At 42.1% G+C, this 26,322-nt stretch overlaps 1 protein-coding gene across 5 annotated transcripts; it reads left to right on the top strand.

The window, feature by feature from the left end:
• Nucleotides 1–268: 268 nt before the first annotated feature.
• On the top strand, nt 269–24,288 carry gigyf2 (GRB10 interacting GYF protein 2). 5 transcript variants are annotated; one of them, XM_061839121.1, is made up of 29 exons: nt 269–444; nt 1,765–1,816; nt 1,981–2,155; nt 4,133–4,228; nt 4,805–4,913; nt 5,789–5,894; nt 6,042–6,082; nt 6,174–6,206; nt 6,299–6,400; nt 7,172–7,377; nt 7,477–7,627; nt 7,974–8,228; nt 8,316–8,476; nt 10,208–10,364; nt 12,186–12,352; nt 13,054–13,145; nt 13,380–13,508; nt 13,593–13,723; nt 13,814–13,914; nt 14,933–15,073; nt 15,159–15,317; nt 16,293–16,592; nt 18,101–18,220; nt 18,302–18,541; nt 18,684–18,883; nt 21,117–21,268; nt 21,368–21,567; nt 23,627–23,783; nt 23,863–24,288. In XM_061839121.1, the coding sequence occupies exons 2-29, from the start codon at nt 1,779–1,781 to the stop codon at nt 23,928–23,930; spliced, it is 3,987 nt and encodes a 1,328-aa protein (XP_061695105.1). In that variant the 5' UTR covers nt 269–444; nt 1,765–1,778; the 3' UTR covers nt 23,931–24,288. The 5 variants fall into 5 exon arrangements, with proteins under 5 accessions (XP_061695105.1, XP_061695102.1, XP_061695104.1 ...); XM_061839118.1 differs by lacking the exon at nt 269–444 and adding an exon at nt 461–747; XM_061839120.1 differs by lacking the exon at nt 269–444 and adding an exon at nt 461–747 and having other exon boundaries at nt 8,040–8,228.
• The last annotated feature ends 2,034 nt before the right edge of the window (nt 24,289–26,322 follow it).

The raw sequence follows: 26,322 nt of genomic DNA on the forward strand, positions 1-26,322 counted from the left end.
TTTGGACACTAACGTGTAAAGGCGCCATATTGTTACCAAACCGACATCATGTCCCGATGCATTGCAATGTAACACAACTGATTACAGAATTTTCCAATTTTACTTCATGTAATGGATGCTTTTCACGGAAACCCTCCTCGTTTTTTTAATCAATTTCTGGTCCCAGATTTGTTCGTAAATACAACAGGGTGTCCGTAAACCACGTGATGGGAGACAACATGGTGGCCGTAAACCATGTGACGTCGATTTTCCCAATACGGAGAAGTACGGGGAGTTCATTGAGTGTCCAGACTCAGACTCCTGATTTCCCCTACGTAGTCATCTTGTGGAAGAGAGGAGGGGCCAGAAGAGAGAGAGCGAGCGAGAGAGAGAGAGAGAGAGAGAGAGAGAGCTACACACACTCAACTGGAATTCCAAACCTTGCGCTGTCATATCCAAGCTGAGGTAAGACAGCCAAAGTTAAACGCCCTACCAACCAGTACAAGACTGCTGAAAGTCAAGTGCCACGTCGTTAAAGCCCACGTCGAGCCGAGACGGGCCTGCTTTTGTCGGGAGGACTGTTACGAAGCCTCCTCCGTGTTTACTCCTGGAGGCCTCCGTCAAAAAAAAAAAAAAAAAAAAAAAAAAAAAAAAAGCTAGTGGGCTAACCTGTTAGCATGCTAGCCACAAGTGCTTGGTTATTTCTAGGATCAATTCGTGCCGTGCTGGCAATACCGCGACTATTACTGTTATTATCGTCGATATATGGTAACGTGTTGGGCGGATAAGCGTATGGTTGCATGTGTTTACCACGGCTTCTGCTCTAATATTCTTCTGCTGAGACTGAACGCCGTACACTTGGTCAACTGCAGTTAGCATTTTTTTTTAGCTTTGCTAACTAGAGTTAGCTGCAGTGTGGCATCAAAGTGTCTCCCACAACACACTGCTTCTCTCACCATCATCGAAATAATAAGTCGTAACACATCATGGGGCTACTTTAGAGGCACATTTAGAACATTTCGTACTGTCCTGACGAGCTGTCTAATGTCAATGTTCTAACGTGACAAAATTAAATGAGCCATTCAATTGGTGAAGTCGTTTCAGCGTGGTTGTGATTTTACACTACACAAATGCACCGAGTTGCTTTTACGCATGACACTGTTGGACTACATTATCAACATTTTTCATCGCCCTTCTAGTTTGGTAGTTTCACTAACGTGTCACCAGTATATTTTATGGTCCGAACAACTTTGCTGTTTATTGAGCGGCCATTCATGGTGTAGCGTAACACTTCCTTAAAAGTGTGCAACCGTGACTGGACAGCGGGTGTGTCCAAATTCCAACATTGTCGTCGCAGTGCCAGCTCTTGTTATGTTTGTCACCTTTATATACGACTTAGTGCCCTAAGTAGTAAGTTACACGTGGCTTATCCTGGCTTCCCATATGGTGAGTGGGGTTGGGAGGTGACTGTCGCCGCCTTCCATTTCTGGCTCATTTAACTTTGTCCTGAATGTGACAAGTTAAGTGGACACAAAATGACAATGGTTTAATCACATTCCTGCTTTTACCTGAAGTTAAAGCTATGCGCTCCATTATGTGGGACAGCATGAACATGTTAAATCAGCTGACAAAATCTCTTTCCAAATGAAACAAAATTGATTGAGTGAGATACAAGATCTACTGTTCTTTACTGTATGTGTTAACTGAACATGTGAAATCTTACATAACAGTGGCAAAGCATGTCTTTGATTCATTTTCTCCTCTTCTGTTTATTTACATTTATAGATCTTCAAGGAAGAATGGCTGAGACCCAGACACTCAACTTTGGACCAGAATGGTAAAGTAGTACATCCAGACTTTATGGGTGATTTATTTTTCTGTTGTGAAATGAGTTTTTAATGTGGATTCCCCCCCCTTCTCTTATGTCCTCTACAAACATGTTCAGCCATGCCGCCCCCAGTTTTTCAACCAGTCGTTCACTAACCTTTTGGCTCCGTGCAGGCTCCGTGCCCTGTCCGGAGGCGGAGGTGGAAGTGGTGGTGGCAGCGTCGGAGGAAACGGCAGCAGCAGCAGCGTTGCTTCACCACCTCTCTCGCCCGCATTTCCAAAGTACAAACTAGCCGACTATCGTTACGGAAGAGAAGAAATGTTAGCACTTTATGTAAAAGACAACAAGGTAAATGTGACATCCTCAGCAGACCACACATTTTGAAAACAGTGAAAGTGTGTTTATAGAGTCTTTTCGACCACGTGACTACATCCGGGGCACCTGGACATGTTGGATGGGTTCACTTCACTCTACTGACGCGCTGTTCACTCTATGGCTTTTGCATATAAACGAGTTACAGAAATGTTCGTACGACTGTTAAAAGTGACGCATGATGGCTAAAAAGACTTTGGAAAGTTATCGGTGCTCATTAGATGTTGTTTCAAGAAACCGTTACAACAAGAAGTTCGCTTTGATCGACAATATCGACCCATATGCCTTGGAGAAACAGAAATGGAGTACACAACTGTGGGCGTCGGTAACCTATCCATACATCGTCAACTATCTCTTCTCGAGAAGCGCTTATAACGTGGACCAACTAAAGAATTACAAAGGTCTGGAGGCCTGCGACCAATTCATCGATGGCTAACCCTTACGTGTAAGCAACCTGTTTCTCCACACTGCTAAGGTTAGTGTACCGCACGATGCAATTTAAATATGTACTGCGTGACTATAGTCAGCGTAGTGTTATATTATGTTGATGATACCAATGAAAGATGTGTAGATTATTATTTTCGTTTTTGTTACCGAGAGGAAGGTTTGACGAGGACAAGTCCCAAGTGGAGCCCGAACCTTTTTCTCCACTTCCACAGCTACATTTTTAAATGAACTCACGAAACGGCTAGCGGTGCGGTAACAAATTTTTGCAAACTTATTATAATTAAACAGAAAATACAGGTTTTGGAGACATGCATTGCATTCACGCACAAGTATTGTGCTTGGCTACTAGATCAGCTCTGCTTATACGAGGCAGCCACAGTTGTCGCCCTTTGTTTGCTAACTACTCTGTTTTCTCGCACTGGTTCGTGATCACAGCTGGCAGTCGAAAGAAAGACGTTTTACAGCCCCCGTTTGAGCAACCGATAACATAGCAGTGCACCCTCATTCATACACCTTTCTGAAATGATTCCTGGTTAGTTACGTGTGTTTACGTGAATTTACCAAACCAAGATGGCGCCCCCATTGTAAATCGGAAGGTGTATGACGTCAGTCGAAAACAGTCTATAGGATGGATTCCAGATTCAATCACGATAAATGATAATCTCCATATAGACCTTATACATCTTAACAATATTTTAACATCTCACCCGCAATTTAAACTTACTAAAACACACTTTAAGGAAGTATATCAGGCTTTTTTTTATTTCTCACTTTCCATTTAAAAAAGAGAAATACAACTTTATTTAACGAACGTTTTAATAACACACTTGACCAAAAGCCTTAACACAGCATAAAGAAATAAACAAAACAGCAAAGCGCAGCACTTCCAAACATAAAAAACATACCAGGGCTATAAAACCTATATAAAATAAAGGTAAAAAAAACAATTTCAATAATGGCAGAAAACAGTATAACAAATAAATAATAATTTTAAAAAAAGATTAAAACTAATGTAAAAGCCGGAGGGGGAAAAAACTGAGACAGGATTTATAAAAAAAAAAAAAAAAAAAACAAGGTGAATTTGTCTCTGAGGTTCAGGGGAAGCTCATTCCAGAATTTTGGAGCAGCAAACGAGTGTGTTCATAGCTTTGAGGAAACAAAAGACTCCTTCTCACACAGTTCTCCATATATGAGGAAAAGCGTCTCGTTTGCTTCAAGTTGTGTGTCACACTCAATTGAGCTTTACGGTAAAACTGAAACAGAAAGCAAAACAGAATTAAACATAGTATATTCAACTAGCGTCATGCAAAACGCCATAAATGGGCTAACAGCAATGAGCATACATGGCACCGAATTTTAAACATTCAACTGACAACTTCAAATAAAATATAAAATTAGAGAATCCCACTTTACTCACAGGCATTAACAATAACCCGCAATATTGTGGGGGTTTACAAATGTGCTTGTACCTCGGGTGTTTTATGTTGATCTGTTTTCTTCTGCCAGGTCCCTATAGACTTGCATGATAAGGAGTTCCTGCCCATATGTCAAGAGGACCCCTTGCCACCTCTTGCACTTGTTTCTTTTACCGAGGAAGAACAGGTAGGCCTGCCTGTCATAAAATTTGCCTTTTTGCAAAGGGTAAAAAAACATAAATCACTCAAATCTCAATAACAAGCTCCAATTTCACTCCGTGGCGACATCATGCCATTTGGCAGCGCAACCCATTTTCAGTTTCTTTGTTACATGGTTAATAAGCAAATATTGTCAGATGACAATTTTTGGATTGGATTTGTATCCACTGACCTTTTCATATTTTTGTATTCCTGCATGTGCTGTAAAAACTATTGCCGACTCAGCCAATCAGAGAATCTTTTGTTTAGCTCGACCTCCAGTCCTATCAGTGCTTGTATGAACTACATGTCCCACCCCCTTTTTTTTTTTTATTACAAGCTGATCAGTTTCTCAAATGCATCCCTTACAAGTCTAATTAAAAATGTCAAAACAAACCTACTGTGAATCTGTCATCAAGAGGCGATGTGTTATTTGGCCGTACTTAACTCTAAAACTATATTTTATTACTTCTGAATAAAATATAAACCGATCAGGACAGCGATGAAGTGCGAGAGTTGCATTAAACGTATCTGATGTCCGCGCCCCTTTTGTCTTTGTTTGCAGAGAAATTTTTCCATGACTGTAAATAGTGCCGCTGTACTTCGGTTGTCAGGGCGAGGAGGCGCTCCAGTAGTGGGGGCGCCTCGTGGCAGAAGTACCTCAAGGGGCAGAGGTAAGCGCTTTCTTTATTTCCTTTCTAGTTTTATGGCTGCGGCAGATTTTCCTTGTCACATGACCTTCAAAGTTGTCTGTGAATTTTAAGAAGAGCTCTAACAACTGCGAATAGTTGAGATGCCTTCGAGGGCTCCTTCCAATTCAAGCCTGCCTTTTAGACAAGTGCTGTTCTCTTAGTGTTGTGTTATGCTCTCTCTGCTTAATGTGCCTCAAACATAGAAATATTGGTTGTATTGACACGATGATGCAGTGATTTACAACCACTGTGGAAGTCATCCACTTAACAGTTAATTGGTAAGAAAATATTTATTTACTACAAATAATGTATCTGTGTACATCTATCTATGCAAGTGGCATATAAGGACAGATAGACCAATTAGCTTCCACTTGTTGGAATAAGATACAGTTCACCAGTGTATGGACCTGTCATTGATACATCAGAATACAACGGTGTCTTGAGATATGACTGACCTGATTCACAGTTTGTTTTTAAGATACAAGCCGTAATGCAGCCATTAACAAAAACTTGTCAGCAGGAGCTTGAGATACAAGCATTGTATGGTGGCTGTGAACTGGATTCCATTAGCTGCTGCATATTATTTTGATTATGGACAAAATTGTATATCCTAATACAAGTCATTTTATCCGAATAAAGATTTCACACTGATTTATGGATGTGAGTAAAAAAGGCAAAATCCTCATTATCTGAGTGTTCTGTATGTCCTTTATGCAACATTTCGGTTTGGTGGTGTACAATGAGATTTTTGTAGTGTAAAATCTGTGCTTTAGCTCAATAATGGTTAGGAAACACTGCTCTATTGTCTCGGCAGAGTTGGATGTTCCAAGGTAATCAGAGTCTATGGTTGCTTTCAGGCCGAGGAAGAGGAGACGGAGGATTTTACCAAAGAAGTTTTGATGATGTGGAAGGTTTTGGCCGTGGGAGCCGGGAGATGCATCGTTCCCAGAGCTGGGAGGAAAGGTACTGACACATTGATTTGGACAAAGCCTACAGGGAGTCATGCGGATAAGAAATGTTTAATGCACTGTTTAATAATTCATCAGCTCTTTGTATTATCAAATGCATTCTGATTGACTATTTTTCTTTCCCTCTCCCCTCCCCCAAAAGGGGAGATAGACGGTTTGAAAAGCCAGGTCGGAAAGACCCAGGTTTGTGACGTTATAGCTTGGTCAAAGAATCCAACTGTAAATTGATGGTGGCAAACACACTCCTAACATCCTGTTCTCTATTCCCGTTCAGACGCTGCAGCAGGACATTTCCAGATGAATCACGGTAAATTTGTTCAGTCACATCCATCATGTCTGATGTGAAAAAACAATTTACTCACCTCAAACCATCCCACCCAATGACTCCTTTCTCCACAGTTCGAAACAACTATGATGATAGTGGGGCCTGCCTGCCGAGGAAACACGACTTCACACGCTCGGAGAGTGAGAACTGGCGTACATCTCGTGAAGATCAGAACGGTGAGTGTGATGACAAGAGGGTTGGCCGCTGGCGGGTTTCCGCTGGGACAGTGACCACTGGCGTAAAGTTTTAATCTCAGTCTATTGGAATCTAAACGTACAATTTCCAATGTGCTCATCAGTGTGTCACTTAGTTCTAAGGTTAATATTTTTTATGTCCAGAGAGAATTTCTTCCAAGGACCCCCTTATAATCCTTGTGTACACCGTAGGAAATGCTGTAGTTCATTGTATTTTAACATGTTAATTCGGAAAACGCAACTTCCTTTGCATAATAAAATGCCTATTCTGAATAAGATTCATGCAAAATTGGATTATATTCTTGAACAAATACACCTTTTGTTCTAAACAAAAATATTCCTGCAATAATAAACTTTACATTCTAAAAAAATAAGACAAAAATATTTATGCAAGAATGTCAGATGTATGTAGTTTGTCCCAATCCAGGTTTTAATTAATTTCACAAATCTTAAGTAGAGTGGTGTAACCAGTTATGCTTGTTTTATTTTGAATGCTGTTCCCAATTAGTAGGTAGGGCCTTTTTTAAAATTACATGACATCCATCTATCCAATTTCTACACTGCTTATTCTCACTAGGATTGCAGGTATGCTGTAGCCTATGCCAGGTGACTGTGGGCGAGATATGACGACACATAATTTAAATGATTTTGTCTCCAAACTATGAGTCGCAGACCCCCAACGAGGGCCACAGGTTGATCGTTTGTGTTTTTGAAGACATTCAGTTTGTTTGTTCTTACGTGCCTTCATACTAGATGGGCCTCGAAGTGCAGTGTGGCATGTGGAGCAGCGGCGCCGTGTCCCATTTGACTCACGAGACGATGACCGCGGTTACAGGAGGGCACGGTTGGGCAGTGGCAGCCTGGATGACGATAGGGACACTCTGCCTGAGTGGTGTCTGGAGGACGCAGATGAGGAGGCAGGCACCTTCGACTCGACGGGCGCCTTTCTCTCACTCAAGGCACGCAGAGACAATCTTGACATGATCAGCGGATCTTAATGAATGGCTTGTCTTTATTTTAGTTTACAACTAAGAGAATGTCAACTTCTGTTGCCTTAGCAGAAAGCCTCCAAAGAGCCCATCCTGGAGGAGGCAGAATTGGATTTTAAACCCTTGGAAGAGTGTGAGGAGGCGGTAGAGATAGAAGTCAGCCAGCCCAAGGAAACCAAAGAGATGGAAACAGAGGCCAAGGAAGATTCTGACCGAAAAGGTTGGACCCTTATGAAATAAAAAAATCAGGCTGTCATGCTCAGTAAAACTCATAAGCAAGACGGAAATAACTGCAAAGTCTTTTCACTGGTAACTGCTGGAAGAAAATCAGTTGTTAGGAGTATAGGCCAAAGGAAAGTGAAAGCATTTGAGTGAAACCTGCAGCCAAAACGTCATTGACCCAAATAAGAAACCAAGCAAGAGGGAGATCTGCTGAAAAGCCCATTATTGTGCACAGCGGATCATGAGAAATTTCTTTATTTATTTTGTGATCAATTATAGCACTGTGGATAGCAAAAAAAAAATGGTTTTACACTCTCTTACATGATATGTCTTGCTACTCTTAGTATTCATGGGCTTGAGTAGAGTGTCTGAGGAGGCGCCATCTGTTCCTTCTCCCGCTCCTCCACCAGTCCCAGAGGTCAAGACAACTCCCAAGTCTGTGTCGCCGAGCCATCCCAACAGAACGGAGGAATCTGAGAGGCCGGCCGAAAGGCAACCGCCCCTGGAGCGACCACCAGAACCTTGCAAAGTTCCCCTGCATCTACCCGTGTTGAACAGCATGTCACTACCCATGACCCACATCGCCACCGCCCACACAGGTGACCTTGGTTTTTCGGTTGGACATTAAAGAATTTTTTTAAGAAAAACACAAACGGAACCACACCATTTCGATCTCTTGCTCACAGAAGTTCGGACACCATCATCGTCAATACAGAAGCCCATGGAGGTTCCTGTGGCTATGAACAACCCCCTGCCCTTTTCTTCAAGTGTGTTGGCCCCCATATCCAGGCCCATCCCCATGTCACATGACACAGAGGAAGATGAGGGATTGAATCATTTTGAGCAGGTAAATAGATAATTCAGTACATAACCCCAATGGGCATGTTCTAAGGTGACCCTAGTGAAGTTGTGATTACTGTCTATATTTGCAAGAATAATAACTTCTAGGCCTATAATGAAAGATAGTTTGACAAAAACAACAGTTTTTATCTATTGTAGTATTTTTCTGGCATTGTCTTCCTAAATGTGGTTATTTGAGTTCGCTTATAACTTGAGAAACCATTGTGCAGTAAATTGTAGATGGTTTTGGGGAATTTTAACTGTGCATACTAGGCTTTACACGATCAGGGTTTTTGGGGCCAAGCAGCAGGTTTAAAAAAAAAAAACATCGGGTATAAAAATACCATGCTCAAATGACTTATTTACTGAATATCCTTTGTGCACTTAATTTGTCAAAAACCTATATTTACAATAAATATGTTTTTTCAGGCAGCACGGTGGATTAACTGGTAAAGCGTTGGCCTCACAGTTCTGAGGTCCCGGTTTCAATCCCAGGCCCTCCTGTGTGGAGTTTCCATGTTCTCCCCGTGCCTGCATGGGTTTTCTCCCGGCATTCCGGTTTCTTCCCACATCCCAAAAACATGCAACATTAATTGAACACACTAAATTGCCCCGAGTTGTGGCTGTCTGTCTCTATGTGCCCTGCGATTGGCTGGTAACCAGTTCAGGGTGTATCCCGCCTCCTGCCCGTTGACAGCTGGGATAGGCTCCAGCACTCGCCGCGACCCTCGTGAGGATAAGCGGCAAAGAAAATGGATGGAAGGATGTATCTTCATCTATTTATAGGATTCAAAAATATTTTTAATCTGGGTTTGAAAACACTCACACTTGGGACTGATGATACCTCTGTTGGCAACTTATTTCATTTTTTTGCAGGATAATAGCTAAATGCTGCTTCACATATTCGCTTTGGACTATGCACTCTATTATTAGACCTGAGTCAATCGATCTCAGAGCCCTACTGGGTTTCTATCATATATATATATATTATCTCTGAAAGGGAGATTAGAGATGGGTCTATAGTTTGCTAACACGGAATCGTCCAGTGCTCTGTTTTTTTTTTTTGTTTTTTTTTAGAAGAGGCTTAATGGCAGCTACTTTGAGAGCTTTAGGAAACGCGCCAGACTGAAGTGAGTAATTTGTTGCAAGTACTGATTTCACAAAAGTTTTGAAAAAGTATTGATTCAAGACAGCTCATTGATGTTTTCAGCTGCTGAACAGTTTTCTCTCCAGTTTTTGTGTATCATTCTGAAATGGTAATAGAGCTTTCCCTGGGTGGCTTCAGATGTAGTATAATTGTCATTTAGCTGATTTGTGCTGATATTTAACCTGATGGATAATATTTTTTCACCAAAATAACAGATAAACTCATTGCTTCATCAGAAGAAAGGGACAGCACCCAAGTTAAATGAGTGTTACAGCAAAGGGTCTAAATACTTATGGGTGTGTGATATTTCAGTTGTTTTTTTTTTAAATCTGCAACAATTTCAACAATTCATTTTTTTGTCAATATTGGGTGCTGTGTTTTTATATAAATGAGGCTAAAAATAAAGTTGTGATTTTAGCAAATATCTGGAATATAACAAAGGGTGAAAAATTTAAGGGGGTCTCAATACTTTCCGTCCCCACTATATTTTCCCCTATATCTCAGAAGCTGGACTATGAAGTTTCACTGCATTCTCGATGACATCCTCTAAATCGCATCACTCCCTTGGCTTTCTCCACCCTTTTTCTCAAGGAGGCAGAGAAGATGGTGGCTTACTTGCAGGATGGTGTGGTGGATGATGACAGACTTGCAGTAAAAACCTTTGAAAAGCCCAAACCTGCAGGCCTGCCGCTCACCCACAAGGCGGCACTCAAATGGTTTTACAAAGACCCTCAAGGGGAAATACAGGGTAAGACAACTATCTCACTGTCCTGGAGACTAGTTGGCGACCCAATGGCTATTCGAGTCTCCGCTGGTTGCGCATAGATCTTTGTGATTCCTCCTGGAGTCTCCTGGAGACGAGCCGTGTGGCTGAGGAGTGGCAGTTAAACTGAAGATTCTAATGTGTTGTATTGTATTGAAAACATTTAGCAGCTCATCCATTCAAAAAAAAAAAAAAAAAAAAAGACATCTCAATGTATTCCCCCTTCAACATAAAATATCAGTCTGATCACCCCAATATTTTGGATTTTATAGATATTAAAGCGTTTTCCTTATTCTAGATCAGACGTGTCAGTCATTTTTGGCACGGGCCACACGGTAGTTATTGGTTTCCCCCAGCGCTGTCATGACTGAACCATATAGAGTACAGTAAAATTACTTCATATTATTACGAATACACAACAATTGATTGATAATCAGTTTGGAACTCAAAAGCTAACTGTTCAACTATGCATTTTATTTAACCCTAGAACACAAACATAAAAATAGGTAACACCATCACTGATGGGTAGATTATTCCTAATATAGTATCCTGGATAAAAAACAGTTTTCATCAATTTATGGAAAAGTACATCACTGCATGTGAAATTTCAATATATATTTTTTAATCGTTTTTTGGGAGAGTGCAACAGATGAAAAATTGCATTCCCGTACATTTTAATGGAGAAATATGTTTTGAGATACAAGTGTTTTCAAATAAGAGTATGGTCACAGAATGAATTTAATTCCTATCGCAAGCCTCTACTACTTATATTATTTAATGATTTTGTATATAGGACATTATAAATGGCTTTCGGTTGAATCAGTTCTCACCATCTCCCCCAATGAGATGGGCCGTTAAAGTGAGACCCCGAAATGACAAATACATTTAATTTTAAAACTACTGACATCTACTATTTAAATAGAGTTGTATACATTTATAATTTGTTCCTACAAGTTAAAAAAAAAAAGTTTGTTCAGACCATAATTTCACACACTGTCCTACCGTGTTTTAGCTTACGAAAAGCATTCTGGAATGATGACACCGAATGGCTATTGTAAGATTTTCATTAGTGCTCTGGAGAGTTAAGTTAGCCACTTGCAAACAACTTTTATTGTCAGCAAAAAGAGTTTAAAACGCCGTAGTGTACCACTACAGTAAGCATTCATAGCATTCCCAAAGAGAGAAAGTTGAGGAAACTGGGACGATTCAGTCGGATGAGTTGAGTTGCCAAACGATCTCGACAGTATTCTCTTCACTTCAGCCCAGGTTTTTTTTCCTTTGCTTAAAAGGAGCCCAAACGGCCAAATGTGACAGGTCATAGCTGAGCAAAAACGTGAAAGACTGGAGACGCTGGCCATATAACTGGAGCAGCCTAATTTAGCAGTAGCTACAAATAGACCACTGAATATGACCAACTGTAGTTTCTTCACACCTTTCATTTTCTTCCTCATTTCTTTTTATTTCTTCCTCACTCTCCTCATTTCCCTGATCACGCTCTGGCTTAAACTGGGCGTCGGCCACATTCCCATTTGACATCACTACCCAGACTGGACTGCACCGAAAAAACAGTGGTGGCCGATGTTGAAATTACGTTTTGTAAAAATATATAAATCATGAAATCATCGTTGAAAGTTGTATCTTATTATGTTACTCAAGTCAAAAGAGATCAAATATACCAGACATATAATTGCAATCAAAATTCACTTTAAAGCAACTTGTTGCTGGAAATTACAAAGTTAACAATGTAAGGGAACTTCAGTGAGCCCATTTTTAACATAATCTCTCTTCTTTCCACCACACCACCAGGACCATTCAGCAACCAGGAGATGACAGAATGGTTCCAGGCAGGTTATTTCACCATGTCGCTTCTAGTTAAAAGAGGCTGCGATGACATCTTTCAGGCCTTGGGGGAGATTATGAAGATTTGGGGGAGAGTCCCATTCACTCCAGGTCCTGCACCACCACCTCTCCAAGTGGGTATTCAACAAATAGATTGTTTTAAATACCACAATTGGGGTGTTTTTTTTTTTTTTTTTTAAACCTGAATATATGTAAAACTACACCTTTCCAAATCAAATAGGCTTTATATTGAAAAACAAAAGCAAAACTATAACATTCCATACAAACTGATCTAGATTTTGTAACTGATTTCACAAATCCTCGAAATGTGCAACGTATGTGATGCCACATGCCTTTGGTTTTTAGTGTCCTTCTCAATTTTTTTTATGCCTTGCAAAGTCCACATGGCAATTGTTGGAATATTATAGAATTCCTCCTAAAATGCATGTTGCACACAGTAGTAGTTTCACGCAAACTGTAATACATGAAATTCACTTTCATTGCTCACTGAATGGAATTATTCACCCCGGGGGGGTGGGGGGGGGGTAACTTCAAACTTAAGTTTAACAGTAAACGTAGGTGCTTTCTATATCTGTAGATTTAAGATTAATGGCGCGAGAATTGTTTGTTATGCCTGCATTTTACATAACAGCCTTTAATTTATGAAGGGTTTTTGCTTGAGAAGGTTTTGAGAAGTTAGCGAGACTCTCGTTCTTATAGGCAAGCATCAGTCACAAAACCCTAGACACACACCTAACACGCAGCTCTACTTTTTATGTTTAGCCTGATTATGAACAATCCTGTCTCTCCCCTACCCACCATGATGTTTCCGCAGGGGGATGCCAATCATGAAAGGTTGAAGAGGCAGCAGCTCACTGCTCTCAACCTTTACCAGTTACAGCAGCTCCAATATCAATACCTGTTAAGGTACATCTGTCTGACAAAATCTGCATTGCATCTTGTTATCCAAATAGAGACATTTAGGTGTGTGTCTCTCTCAGCCTGACCTGCTACAGGAGTTGGAAGTAGATGAGTCATTTGAAACATTCCATCACATTTATTGCTGGCCAAGTGAACACTGCATTTGCATTGTTTGTATTAAAAAAAACACACCCACAGTTTTATGTCAAAGGATGAAATGTCTCTGATTTGATATTTTAGGCAGCAGTATGCCCAAGCCCTCGCCCAGCAGAAGGCTGCAGTCCTGAGCTCGGCTCCTCTTCAACAGCAGCAGCAACACCAACAGCAGCTCAACCTGCTTCAACAGCAATACCAGGCTCTCAAGATAAGGTCTACACCACTTCAACTTCATCACTACCATAGTACCTCCTTCACCCTGTCATAACAGTCGATTGCTGTCCACACTTTTTGCAGAACATCTGAGAGCCTTCTACCTCCTGTTTCATGTTCCCTGTCTGTACCCGATTCAGGTTCTGTATGGGAAATACAGAACCCGTCCTCTCAAGCATCCTGCACACCAAATCTCCCCCCAGCTACATCGAGCAGTAAGAGAACCTCACTGAAGTACAAAAACAATTAGCACTGTGTGTCATACTGATTTTTTTTCTTTTCTTCTTCTTTTTCCCCCTCGACAGCATGGGATGGCAGCAGTGTGTGGGACTTGCCCATAGACTCCATGGCAAAGGCGCCTACCATCGAGCAGATGCAGCAGTTAGAGAAATCAAAGGTTGCAAAGGTAATTCATATTCTTGCCTAATGTGAAATTCAGAATACACTATTCCCCAACTTTTTAAAGGGATGCTGCGATGAGTGAAAAAACGTAATGACAACCCCCTCTCAGTCTTTATAATTGCCTTTGATGTTAATATAGTTTAAAACTTGCTTTACAAAGTTTCCCTTAAAAAAAATGTCTTGCACGTTATTTGATTTGAAATGCACCGAAATGCGCGAGTAGATATATTTCTCAAAGAGTCTCTGAACTACGGCTAATAATCCAGGCTCATCATTATCGAATAACAGAGGATATTTTAAAAAAAAAAAGACGTACTCGGTGAAGTCACAAACTGTGAATATGTGGGAGATTACTGGATAAAATTCAACTTTTTTACACAGCCTTTATTACTCTCTACTCTTTATTTGCATGTTGGCCAATCTCAGGAGGGTCATATCTTTTCACCAAAACCATGCTCATTGTCCATGAATTTTCCAATTAGCTTCATGCTGAAGTGTTATCTGTTCACGTTTTTAATGAAACTCCGCAAAAAATCAAGAAATTGGATCGACATTGAGATCCACTCTGCTCAAGCGCACACCCTCATGCCGAAAACATGGGCTATGTGTTCTGTTTCTATTCCACTTGATGATGGACTTCAGTTCATGGGGAGACAAGGAATAATCATGACTATAATTTCTGGACCTTATTTTTGTTTCTTATTCTGTGCACATTTTGTTGTCACGCTAGCAGTATTTTCAGTTATGCTATTTTGTGACGTTTACACATCTATACTCCTACAGTAAGATTTGCAGTTTTCTCTCCTATTTCTACTTGCAATATGCGCAATGGAGCCTGTGTGGGGGGAAAAAAAAGTTCCAATCTAAAAATAGTGGGGTGATGCTTAGACATTTCTTCATCTTAACAAAAATGGTTTGTCAGTATGGAATGATTTGTTTCCGAAAGGTGAGTCCCAACTGGGTCGAAGTTCTACTGTAGAACTTTCAGAAAACACTTGTTCTATTCCTGTGTTATCCATCAGTTGGAACAGGAGAGACATGAAGCTGAAATGAGAGCTAAAAGGGAAGAAGAAGAGCGAAAGCGTCTGGAGGAGGCTCTGCGGGCTCGTCAAGAAGAAGAGCGAAAGCGCCTAGAGGAGGAGGAGTTGGCGAGACAAAAACAGGTTGAGCGACTGAGCGTTTTCTTTTCAAATTGCCTCCACAAAATTTGATCAGGGGATTGATACTACCAATTGTGTAAATTTGGAGGAGGAAGCTCTTAGAAGACAGAGAGAACAGGAGGAAGCCCATCGGAGAAAAAAGGAGGAGGAAGAGAGACTGGCACAGGAGGAAGCCCTGCGAAGACTTGAGGAGAGAAGAAGAGAAGAGGAGGAGAGAAAAAAAAGGGAGGAGTTCCTTCGCAAACAGGTAAGGCAGCTGCTCACCTTCTCCAAACTTTCAAATGTGCGCATGTAACTGTATATGGACTATTTTGTCCATTCATTCCTCAAATGCCATTTCCTTGGTTCAGTTGCAGTTCGTCCCCTCCATCGAGCCGTTCACATTTTGACATCATGCGATCAAGATGGTGCTTAACAATTCATCAACAGTACCCTTTCATTGTGGGTCTTCAAACAGGAAGTGGCCACTGAGTATTTGTCAGAAGGTTGCAACACAGATTGGAAGCCAAAGATAAACACATAAGATGGGTTCTTGGAGATTTTTATCCATGATACATCATAATTTGTTTAACAAGTCATTATGCAAAATGGACTAAATCATTAACAGTTGTACATATCCATTCTAAAGTATACAAGTTAATAAATTTTACCAGTAAAGGTTATAATGCATTTTCATTGCATAAGACCGTATAAATTCAAACCTTTCAATCCTCACATATAACATTCTATATACATATGTGTAAAAATTGTAAATGCGTTGCGTCGACAATTAAAACAAATAGATGCAATGTCATTTTGAGGATATGTATTGTACAGGTGTTAAAATAAAAAAAAACTAGTGCAATGTAGTACAAACAAACAAAGGTGAGGATTTGTGACTTACAGAGCATTTAGCCGCGTCAGATAGCCAGCTGCAGCTCGTGGCTGGAGTATAGTCATCTCCTGATATTGGGAAATCACGGAGGATGGATGACTGTTTGATGTAGATGCATGTATGGCTGGAAACGTGCCACGGATTGCAATTTATTGCAGGGAGTAGGTGGCTGTTTGAGAGTCAATTGCCAGGTGTGCGAATCAGTTGACTCCAGTAATTTATTTGCAATTGTCTGGTTCTGTCTAGTTCAGCTGCATCACTCAGTGAACGGCTTACTTTAGACAAACCTCCATTTGCTTTTTTCTGGCGTGAGCCATTGCTCTCACTTACCAAGTCTGTCCCCAACAGGAGGAGGAGCGGAGAAAACAAGAGGAGCTGGAAGCAATAAGGAAGCGCGAGGAAGAAAAGCGGGCAGAGGAAGAGGCCGCAGCTGCTGCTGCCGCAGCTGCTGCTGCCGCAGCTGCTGCCGCTGCCGCCGCCACCGCTGCTGCTGAAGCGGCAGCGGCTGCCCTGGCTCAACAGCAGCAGGAGGAGCAGAAGAGGAAGGAGCAGGAGGCCCAGCGACAGCAGGAGCTGCAGAGACAGAGGCAGCAGCAACAGGAGGCTCTCAGGAGACTGCAACAGCAACAGCAGCTGGCACAAATGAAGGTAAAATTATTTTTTGCTAGATGGTAACTACAAAGATTTGTAGGTGCACATTGCCACGGAACACGACAACAAATGCATAAGTGCCAAACCCAAACACAGCTGCTGGGCATTGTCTTGTTGCCAAGTTCCTAATTAAGTAGAAAAGTGGTGAAGTCCTTTTTGAAACAATCTGCTAACTCAGTGTGTGTGTGTGTGTGTGTGTGTGTGTGTGTGTGTTTCTTTCGGCTTGTCCCTTTCGGGGTCGCCACAGCGTGTCATCTCAGATGAACGCACATACGTTTGGCACAATTTTTACGCCGGATGCCCTTCCTGACGCAACTGCTAACTCAGTAAACCTTGAAATTTCTAGTAAGACATTCCAGAGTTTGTGTGCTGCCCAAATTTGGCACAAGTCATGTGTTCCAGGGGACAGACTGTAGCTGTCGCTCAGCTCAATGAACACTGGCGCTTCGCATTATTTGCTGATTGCATGAAACCCAAGTGTAAATGAGCACAGTTGCATTTCCAAGATCAAAGCGTAACACAGTGAAACATATCTTTTTGTAAACACAAAGAAAATTGCCCCATTCTGCTTGCCAAGGGAGCTAATTTATTAAGTACTTTGTTTTTTCTGGACTTCAATCTGTCTTGGACATTTTTTTGAGACGTGTGAAAACATGTCCTTACAAAGTCTCAGAACTAGTTTTTCTCCCTCAGCCCAATTATATGTGACATCACAATGAAAGAGTGAATGTTTATAAAGCTGTAACCATTCTGTATCATAACTTAAAATACATGATTCTGCCATTTTTGAAATGGCAGAACCTCAACACAACCCTTTCAACTGTGCATTTGTTCCACATACACATCTTCTCATAATGCCATCTATCCGTTATCCAAGCTACTTATCCTTAGAAGGGTAACGGGAGTGTTGGAGCCTATCCCAGCTATCTTCTGGCAGGAGGAGGGGTACACCCGAGACTGATTGCCAGCCAGTCACAGGGCACATAGAAACAAACAACCGTTTACACAATCGCACTAAAGAGCAATTTAGAGTCTGCAATTAATGCACGTTTTTGGGATATGGGACAAAACTGGAGTACCCCTGAAAAACCCACCCAGGGGTGAGGAGAACCTTTCAAACTCTACACAGGTGGGGCCGGGATTTGAACCCCGGTCCTCAGAACTGTGAGGCAGACATCCTTACCAGTCAAAACAAACAGGTTAGCAAATTATTTGTAGATGAGGCAAAAACAATTATATTCATGATGTAATAATTACACAACATTTTCTATTTTAAAATTGGGTAATTTTATGTTAGGAGTTAAACAAATGTTTCAAATAATTTGTTAAACCAATTTGGTAGAAAAATGTCGTTAATTCCAACAATTATCCCTGAAATGTTGATCATGTAATTGGTCAGTGGCCTGAATTGAAGAACAAAGAGGGCCTTACGTTGTACAAGTAAAATATTTAAAAAAGAAAACTGAAATTAATAAAATTAAGCGGCACCAATACTCTTTTTCTAGCTTCCATTGTCATCAAAATGGGGCCAGCAGTCTGCCAACACTAACAAGAATCAGAACACCCTGTCATTGACAGAGATCCAGAAACTGGAAGAGGAGCGGGAAAGACAGGCACTAGAAGAGGTAAGACCATTCTTACCACCATTCCACTTGTGTTTTAGTATCATTTTAACGCCATTATTTTGCCTCACAACCCACCTATAGCAACAGCGCCAGCAGCAGGAGCTCCTGAAGTTGCAGCAGCACCAGGCTGTGCAGCAGGCCCAGGTCAAGATGTCGGGATGGGGGCATGCCGCCAAGCAGGCCCCTGTTACAAAGTCCCTTCTGGAGATTCAGAGGGAGGAAGCACAGCAGATGAAACAGAGGAAGGAGCAGCCGCAACAGCAAAAACAGCCGCTGCAGAATCCCGCTTTTACTCAGCCGGCCCGACCGCAGAACAGAACTGTGGGTAACCCATAATGTAATATCATTGAGAAAAGGGCCATTCATAGAGGACCCTAACCTCCTTGGTAGAAGAAATTAAGGCGAGTGTAGCTACTTTTTTTTTTTTTTTTTTTTTTTTTTAAGTGTCTCATTCTCATCACAGACATCTCTGAGCAGCTCCGTTTGGGGCTCGGTGAACACCACCCCCTGCTCAAACTGGGCGGTAGACTCGAGCAGCATCTGGGGTGACACCCACAACTCCAACATGGGCTTCTGGGACGAAGCTGTGAAGGAGGCCACCCAACAACCTCCCCCCACAAAGAAAGGAAATACACAGAAAAACAAGGGCAATGCCAACCACAGGTATGAGTCAATGTTACCAAAACTGACCAATGTGCAGTCGATACAAAACGTCTACACTCCCATTTTTAAATTACAGATTTTTGTGATACTAAAAAATATCAGATAACATGAATACACCTTTTCTTCCATTCATGTGGTCTGTAACCAGTGCAACCCAAGTGAAGTTGTTTTTAAATGTTTTTGACAGAGGAAGTTAAAAAAAAAAACGGGGGGCTTGGAACTGATTAGGCTATTTACAAGTTATTTACTTACGAAATATTCACATTACGAAACGACTTCCAGAATGGGTTGATTTCGTAAAGAGGGAGCGCTGTATTGACACTGGCTTGCTACGCCATCATTTAAATGTCATGTATGAGCCCTCCACTCATTTAAACAAGCTAGCTTGCCCTCAGCTACCTTGTAAAGTAAGATGGTAAATCCTCAAGCTGGAAGTCACTCACCGCTTTTCTTTTTACACGCAACATCAATGCTGCTACATTTGTCACAGCAATAAACCAAAAAGTTGTTTCCCTGATGGCCCCGTCACACCATGACATTCTGGTCAGCGTTCTATAGCGTTTGAGGAAACGGTAGTCACACATGGTCGCCGGGATAGCTCCAGAAGAGCGTTGTTTGAACGCTAGAGAACATCAATGATCGCTGGGAATCGGCAGAGAACGCCGGTCCGGAAAAAAAGTTTTGAACATGCACAAAAGTTCTCACCGAGACCAGCGTTCATCAACGTTTAATTTTAAACGCTGCAGAACATTCAAAACGTTCGTGGAACGTTTTACTAAGGTTCGCCGAGCGTTGCACGCATTTGGCTATCGTTAGTCAGTCGTAACTCAAGCTTTACTTGGTTGTTACTTAATCGTTTGCTTTGCAGTGAACGACTCACTGGCGACCTGTCAATGACCACTGAACAATCCCGTAGCGCACAAAGCGTGAAACAAAAGTCAAACAAACGTTGTTTGGAGTACATTGAACGTCATTCGTGCGTTTCCCAAACGTCCATGCATATGGGTATATAAACCAATGCTTTGTAAGCAAGGTCCATTTAATATTAAGCTACAGTAGAGAGCACCTACTATGGAAGATCCAGAAAGCAGCAGTTCGTTTTCGTGGAAAGACTCCATCAGACTATCTTCAACAGCCCGGTCCAGGATCCTGCAATCCTTTCTCTTCTTCTTTTGTCTCTTTGTCGGACCGTCCTCACTGAGGTTTGCAAGGTGTTTAGGGTCCCCAGGGGGTGTCACGTGGTGCGTGACTTCGCGGACGTTCTCTTCCTCCTGCTGTTGTTTTTCTCCAAACACATTGCTCGTAATGAAAGAGGCTTAGCTTTCTTACTAGCAGCGCTAGTTGCTGAAGTCCGCGCCCTAACTTTTTTTCTTCTCGGCGGCATGATGCTCACTGTTCCAGCTCACGACAACAACTGAAGTGACTATGAACTTTCCAACATTTTAGTGCCGGTCCCACTGTAAAAATTACAGGCCAGCAAAACGCTTTTCAGTCGTTATTCACCCATTGGTCACACGCTCAACACGCTCGTCTTACGTTGACAAATCGCTTGTCACGCCCCTATGACGCGTTTGCACACGTTAATGGTTTTTAGGGGTATCTTATTTGGTCGCTGTTACACGCTTTTCGTGAGTTATACACACGTTAAGTCATTTGTTAGATACGTTAATCACACGCCAGATGTGTCATCCACGTTTGAGAACGCTGAAAAATAGAACGATTGAAATGTTCAGAGGACGTTGACCAGAACGTCATGGTGTGACGGAGCCTTGAGTGACATCACGTTCGATTGTGTGTTTGGTGGGGTTGTACGGTGACTGGAAAGATTCCATGCCTAATTTGGCTTTTGTTTTAATTTCACTCATTATTAATTTATTAATTATAATTTTATGATCCTACCAAATGTATTTTTAATCTCTAGACATAAACATATACCATAATTCCTGGCCTAGCGTTAAACTCTTTCTGTGTACTGAGGCTTATAACCAGGTGTGCTATTGCTAGTGCCACGCTAACGCTAGCGGCCCATCACCCCATAAACCGCGGGGTTGAAAGGGTGTGAAAAAGGTCACAACTTGTAGGACAGAAATTATGTTATGTACAAAGTTTAAAAACCCCAGACTCCTTCAAAGAGGATTACATAGGGGTTTGATAGCCCCTGTATACTCCTGACTGTAATCTGATTTCTCATGTCATCTTTTTTTTTTCTGTGTTTTTTGTGTGGTAAATAAAGTAATTCATTGAGTGGGCGTGCAAACAAAAAGGTGGAGGAGGAAGAGAAGCTTCTCAAATTGTTCCAGGGAGTCGTTAAGAGCAAGCAGGACAGCTTCATGCAGTGGTGTGAGCACACACTGCACAGCCTCAACACAGCCAACAACCTGGATGGTAAATAGTTGGAAGAAATTGTGCAGCGTGGAACCAAAACCATCCGTTTGAGATCATGCCCTCCACCCCAATACACACACACTTACATTTTCTCCGCAGTTCCCACATTTGCGTTGTTCTTGAAAGAAGTTGAGTCTGCGTACGAGGTGCAAGACTACATCAGGGCCTACCTGGGGGACACACCTGAGGCCAAGGACTTTGCCAAGCAGTTCCTGGAGCGGCGTGCCAAACAGAATGCTAATCAGCAAAAAACCTCACTGGTGCCACAGAACCAACCACAAGCGCTGAAACAGCAGCAGGTAAGAGATGTACAAGCCAATGCTTACTTGGTAAAACTGGCTTTCCAAACAAACAACAGCTGTGTCAAACATTCCTCTTCATATTGAAGTGGAAAGACTAAAATTACTGTAATATGCTTACCAGACCAGAGGTTTGTGGCAATTTCAGGCTACGTTCACACTGCGGATCCATTCTCCCCTCCTCCCCCCGGCATATCTTTTTTTATTTTACACAATAGAAAGTGTAAATGTGTGTGCTGGTCCCCACTTTTAAGAACAATGGCGATGTTCAAAGCTGTGGAAACTATAGAGGAATAAAGATGATGAGCCACGCAATGAAGTTAAGGGAACGAGTAGTGGAGGCTGGACTCAGGACAGAAGTAAGTATCTGCGAGCAACAAAATGGTTTCATGCCTAGAAAGAGTACCACAGGTGCATTATTTGCCTTGAGGATGCTCGTGGAAAAGTACAGAGAAGGTTAGAAGGAGCTGCATTGTGTCTTTGTAGACCTAGAGAAAGCTTATGACAGAGTACCAAGTGAGGAACTGTGGTACTGCATGCGAAAGTCTGGTGTGGTGGAGAAATATGTTAGAATAGTACAGGACATGTATGAGGGCAGCAGAACAGTAGTGAGATGTGCTGTTGGTGTGTCAGAAGAATTTAAGGTAGAGGTAGGACTGCATCAGGGATCCACGCTGAGCCCCTTCCTGTTTGCGGTAGTAATGGATAGGCTGACAGATGAGGTTAGACTGGAATCCCCTTGAACCATGATGTTAGCAGATGATATTGTGATCTGCAGTGAAAGCAGGGAGCAGGTGGAGCAACAATTAGAAGGATGGAGGCACGCACTGGAAAGGAGAGGAATGAAGATTAGCCGATGTAAAACAGAATATATGTGCGTGAATGAGAGGGGCGGAGGAGGAGGAGTGAAGCTCCAGGGAGAAGAGATAGCGAAGGTGGACGAGTTCAAATAGTTGAATGCGGAGTGTGGTAAGGAAGTGAAGAAACGGGTCCAAGCGGGGTGGAACAGTTGGTGGAAGGTGTCTGGTGTTCTATGTGACAGAAGACTCTCTGCTAAGATGAAGGGCAAAGTCTATAAAACAGTGGAGGAAGCAGAAATGAAGATGCTGAGGTTCTCGCTTGGAGTGAGCAGATTGGATAGGATTAGAAATGAGGCCATTAGAGAGACAGCCAAAGTTGGATGTTTTGGAGAAAAGGTTAGAGAGAGCAGACTCAAATGGTTTGGACACGTTCAGAGGTGAGAGAGTGAGTTAATTGGTAGAAGCGTGCTGAGGATGGAGCTGCCAGACAAAAGCGTGAGAGGAAGACCAAAGAAAAGGTTGATGGATGTTGTGAGGGAGGACATGAAGACTGTAGGGGTTAGAGAGGAAGATGCACGAGATGGACTTAGATGGAAAAAGATGACACCCTGTGGCGACTCCTAATCGGAACAAGCCGAAAGGAAAAGATGAAGAATAGAAAGTGTAAATAGGTTAGATCAGTTTTCAAACTGGGGAGTGTCATGACAGGGGAGCGTGGATTGTTTCAGTTCCGCTTATTAATTCCCCCACTCCCTGATTTTCATCAGCGCAGTCACCCGCCCCGACAATGTAATCAAAAGGTTTCTGCTTTACCTCTGGTCATGCGGTTCAGCGTGAGTGCAGACTCATGGACGGCTGGTGCCATTGTCACCGTTTCAGTCGATGACGGTGTAATTATTTTTTTAAGCTTAGGAATTGGCAATTCAACTTTATTTTGGAGTGATGTTGATGTGCAACAGTATATGAGAAGATGTTTTAATTACAATTTGTAAATTTACTGTAGTCTATTGTGTTTTTCTGCGGTGTTGTCACTGACAGTGTTTGACTCTAGTAAGAGGGAAATACCTCTTACTAGAGTCAAACACTGTCAGTGACAACACCGCATGTAATTTGTGCATCTGTGCATGCGGAATGTTTTGTGTGTTCCCTCAATCTTATCACAGCCGTATGGGGATACGTGTCACTTCAAATTTCCAGTCGTCATATCTGATGTGAGCACTTGAACTCGCTGTGTAAATGGACTATTTTGTTTTGCCCAGGATTCTGTGTGGGGTGGAACGGGATCATCAACACTTTACCAGGCCAACCATACAAGCGGTCAACAGAATCAGCAGCAACAGCAACGTTTTGAAACTGTCACCTCAGGGAAGAAGAAAAAGAAGCAGAAGATGGTCCGTGCAGATCCAAGCCTTCTAGGTAAGCGCCACTTGCCTCACCGCAGCTCATCAGTCTGGTACAAGTCTTAACTTTTTCTTTTACCTTTTTATCCCCTCAGGTTTTTCCGTTAACGCCGCGTCCGAGAGATTGAATATGGGGGAGATTGAGACTCTGGAGGACTTTTAAGGGAATGCAGCCAATGCCCACTGACTGTTTAAACCAAGGCCCTAACTCCAACCCAAGCCCCTGTCAACCACAACTGTCATAGTGTAGTTCACCTTTTTTCTCAAAGGTCCTTGATCAGGGCCAGACCTCGTCTGGCAATATCAGTCTAAAACTGAGCAAAAATTAGACAGCGTCCTCTGAGGCTGTTTCTTTTCCATTAAATCTGATTCTAGTCCATACAATCAGATATTTCTGCCACAGTTGCCAGAAATATCTGTCATTTTTCCAATTTGGCCTTTTTTTTCTGTGTGTCTGTTGGTGGGGAAGGTTACAGAGATTATATCCATTTTTGTTTTTATTTATTGAATTTGAATTTAATTTACCCCTCCATCTCCACACATTCTGCCCTGTTTCCCTTCTACCCCACCCTCCCCCCATCCACACCCCCTCCCGTTGATGCTGGTTGTTGGTGGATAAAGACAGCAAAGTTGAGCCCAAGGATCGGTGCCTACGTTATGTCCTGTTTTAAGGGCATGTTCAAAAGTCCCAAGTAGTTATCTATTTCTTGTAAAATACTAGGCTGTTTAAAAAAAAAAAAAATAATAAACTTTCAACTTGCATCTGTATTATAATATATGGAAAATGATCTGCTGGAGTCATCCTTTTTAATTATTGCGTTATGATATCCGATGTTCTTGTGGTGTCTTTTTACAAACCATGCGTGCATTATATTGTTCCAATTTTGTGGTCTTTTTTTTATGGGTTGTTGGATTTTTGGTAATTTTACCCTTAAAACAGAAATGCGGGAGAATCAATATTCATCATTAGTAATTTTGTCCCCACGATCCTTTTACCATAATTTCCGGTCTCTAAGCCGCGACTTTTTGCACACGCTTTCAACCCTGTGGTTTATGCAGTGATGCGGCTAATTTGTGCATTTTTTTCTAACGGCCACAAGTGGTCACTCGTGCGGAAAAAGTAAGAGTGAGACTGGTGGAATATATGTGCCGAGGAAGTGACTTTTACCGGTCCGGCCCTGTTAGCTCTGCGCTATTGTGTTACTGCTGTGTCGCAGTGATTTTTACCGGTTTGTTTTTTTAGCTGCTGTTTAAGGGTTAGCGTTGGTGCAGCGGAGCTAGTGTTCGCATGGCGGTGGTAGCGTTTAAACGCTCTGTGTACCATCTTTCTTTGTAAATATCTCGTGTTTCAATGTGGGCACTTGCAGCTTTTACACAGCTGCGGCGTATGTATGTGCCAAATGTTTTTTCCTTTACAAATGCACTCGGTGAGGCTTCCCCCTGAGAGGTTGCGTCAGGAAGGGCATCTGCTGTAAAAACTGTGCCAAACTAATATGAGCGTTTCATCTGAGATGACACGCTGGCCCTAGGAGAGTCCATTCAAAAATGTTTAACTTTTATACACTACTGATTCAGGGGAAACATCTGTAAAAATTTCAAGTATTTTTCCACAATTTTGGTTTACAGCTCATAGAAACCAAAAAATCAGGAATTTGAAAAATTGGAATACTGTGAAGAAATCAGCCCAAATTGTGCAGTCATAAATGTTTTAAACTGTCACACACTAATCTACTGTACTAAATTTAAAGCAGTTCCACAGGTTTTTCCAAGCGTCATTAAATTGCTTCACTTTGGTTCCATGGTCTCAGTTGGCTTCAAAATGGAGAGACTGCAGACTTGACAACCATCCAGAAGAGCATCTTGATGGCCTCCATAGGATGGGTAAGGCACTAAAGTTCATAGCAAAGGAGGTGCTGTTCAGAGTGCTGTGTCCTAGCATATCAGTGGAAGGTGCACCAGGAAAAGAGGTGACCGTGGGCTTCAGTGGATTAGAAGATCCAGAAAGAGTGAAATGAGGTGGGAGTCATGGATTCAAAACCCACCACATTCATGCGCATCTGGGAGATGGGCTACCACTGTCTGGTTCCTCAGGTCAAGCCACTTCTGAGGCTGACCCAACATAGGAAATGTCTCAACTGGACCAAGGAGAAAAAGGACTCGACTGTTGGCCAGTGGTCCAAAGTTCTTTTTTCTGATGAAAGTTAAGTGCGCCTGTTGTTCAAGAATCAAGGTCTAAGGGTTTGGAGGAAAATAAGTGAACAGAACCAAAGCTGCTCGAGGTCCTGTGTCAAACATCCACAGTTAGTCATGATTTGGGGTGCAATGACCTGTGTGGGTGTTGGTAAACTCTCAAATCCAAGGGCACCGCCGCACTCTCCCAGAATGTTTACGAGGACTTCGTGATTCCTTCTGACGAGGATCTGTATGGAGTTGCAGATTTCATTTTCCACCAGGACCAGGCCCCTGTCCATCTGACCAGAAGCAACAAAACCTGGCCCTGCGATTGGCTGGCGACCAGTTCAGGGTGTACCCCGCCTTACCTACTGCAGTTTCAT

This window comes from Syngnathoides biaculeatus, chromosome 13 (assembly GCF_019802595.1).
Source record: "Syngnathoides biaculeatus isolate LvHL_M chromosome 13, ASM1980259v1, whole genome shotgun sequence".
Classification (NCBI taxonomy): domain Eukaryota; kingdom Metazoa; phylum Chordata; class Actinopteri; order Syngnathiformes; family Syngnathidae; genus Syngnathoides; species Syngnathoides biaculeatus.

What these genes read in the sequence shown, in the direction of transcription:
- gigyf2 (XM_061839118.1), top strand. Translation starts at nt 657, where the DNA reads ATGCTAGCCACAAGTGCTTGGTTATTTCTAGGATCAATTCGTGCCGTG. An exon ending in AGGAGTTCCTTCGCAAACAG is followed by an intron (nt 15,318 to 16,292) that starts GTAAGGCAGCTG and finishes TGTCCCCAACAG; the next exon opens with GAGGAGGAGCGGAGAAAACA. An exon ending in AGCAGCTGGCACAAATGAAG is followed by an intron (nt 16,593 to 18,100) that starts GTAAAATTATTT and finishes CTCTTTTTCTAG; the next exon opens with CTTCCATTGTCATCAAAATG.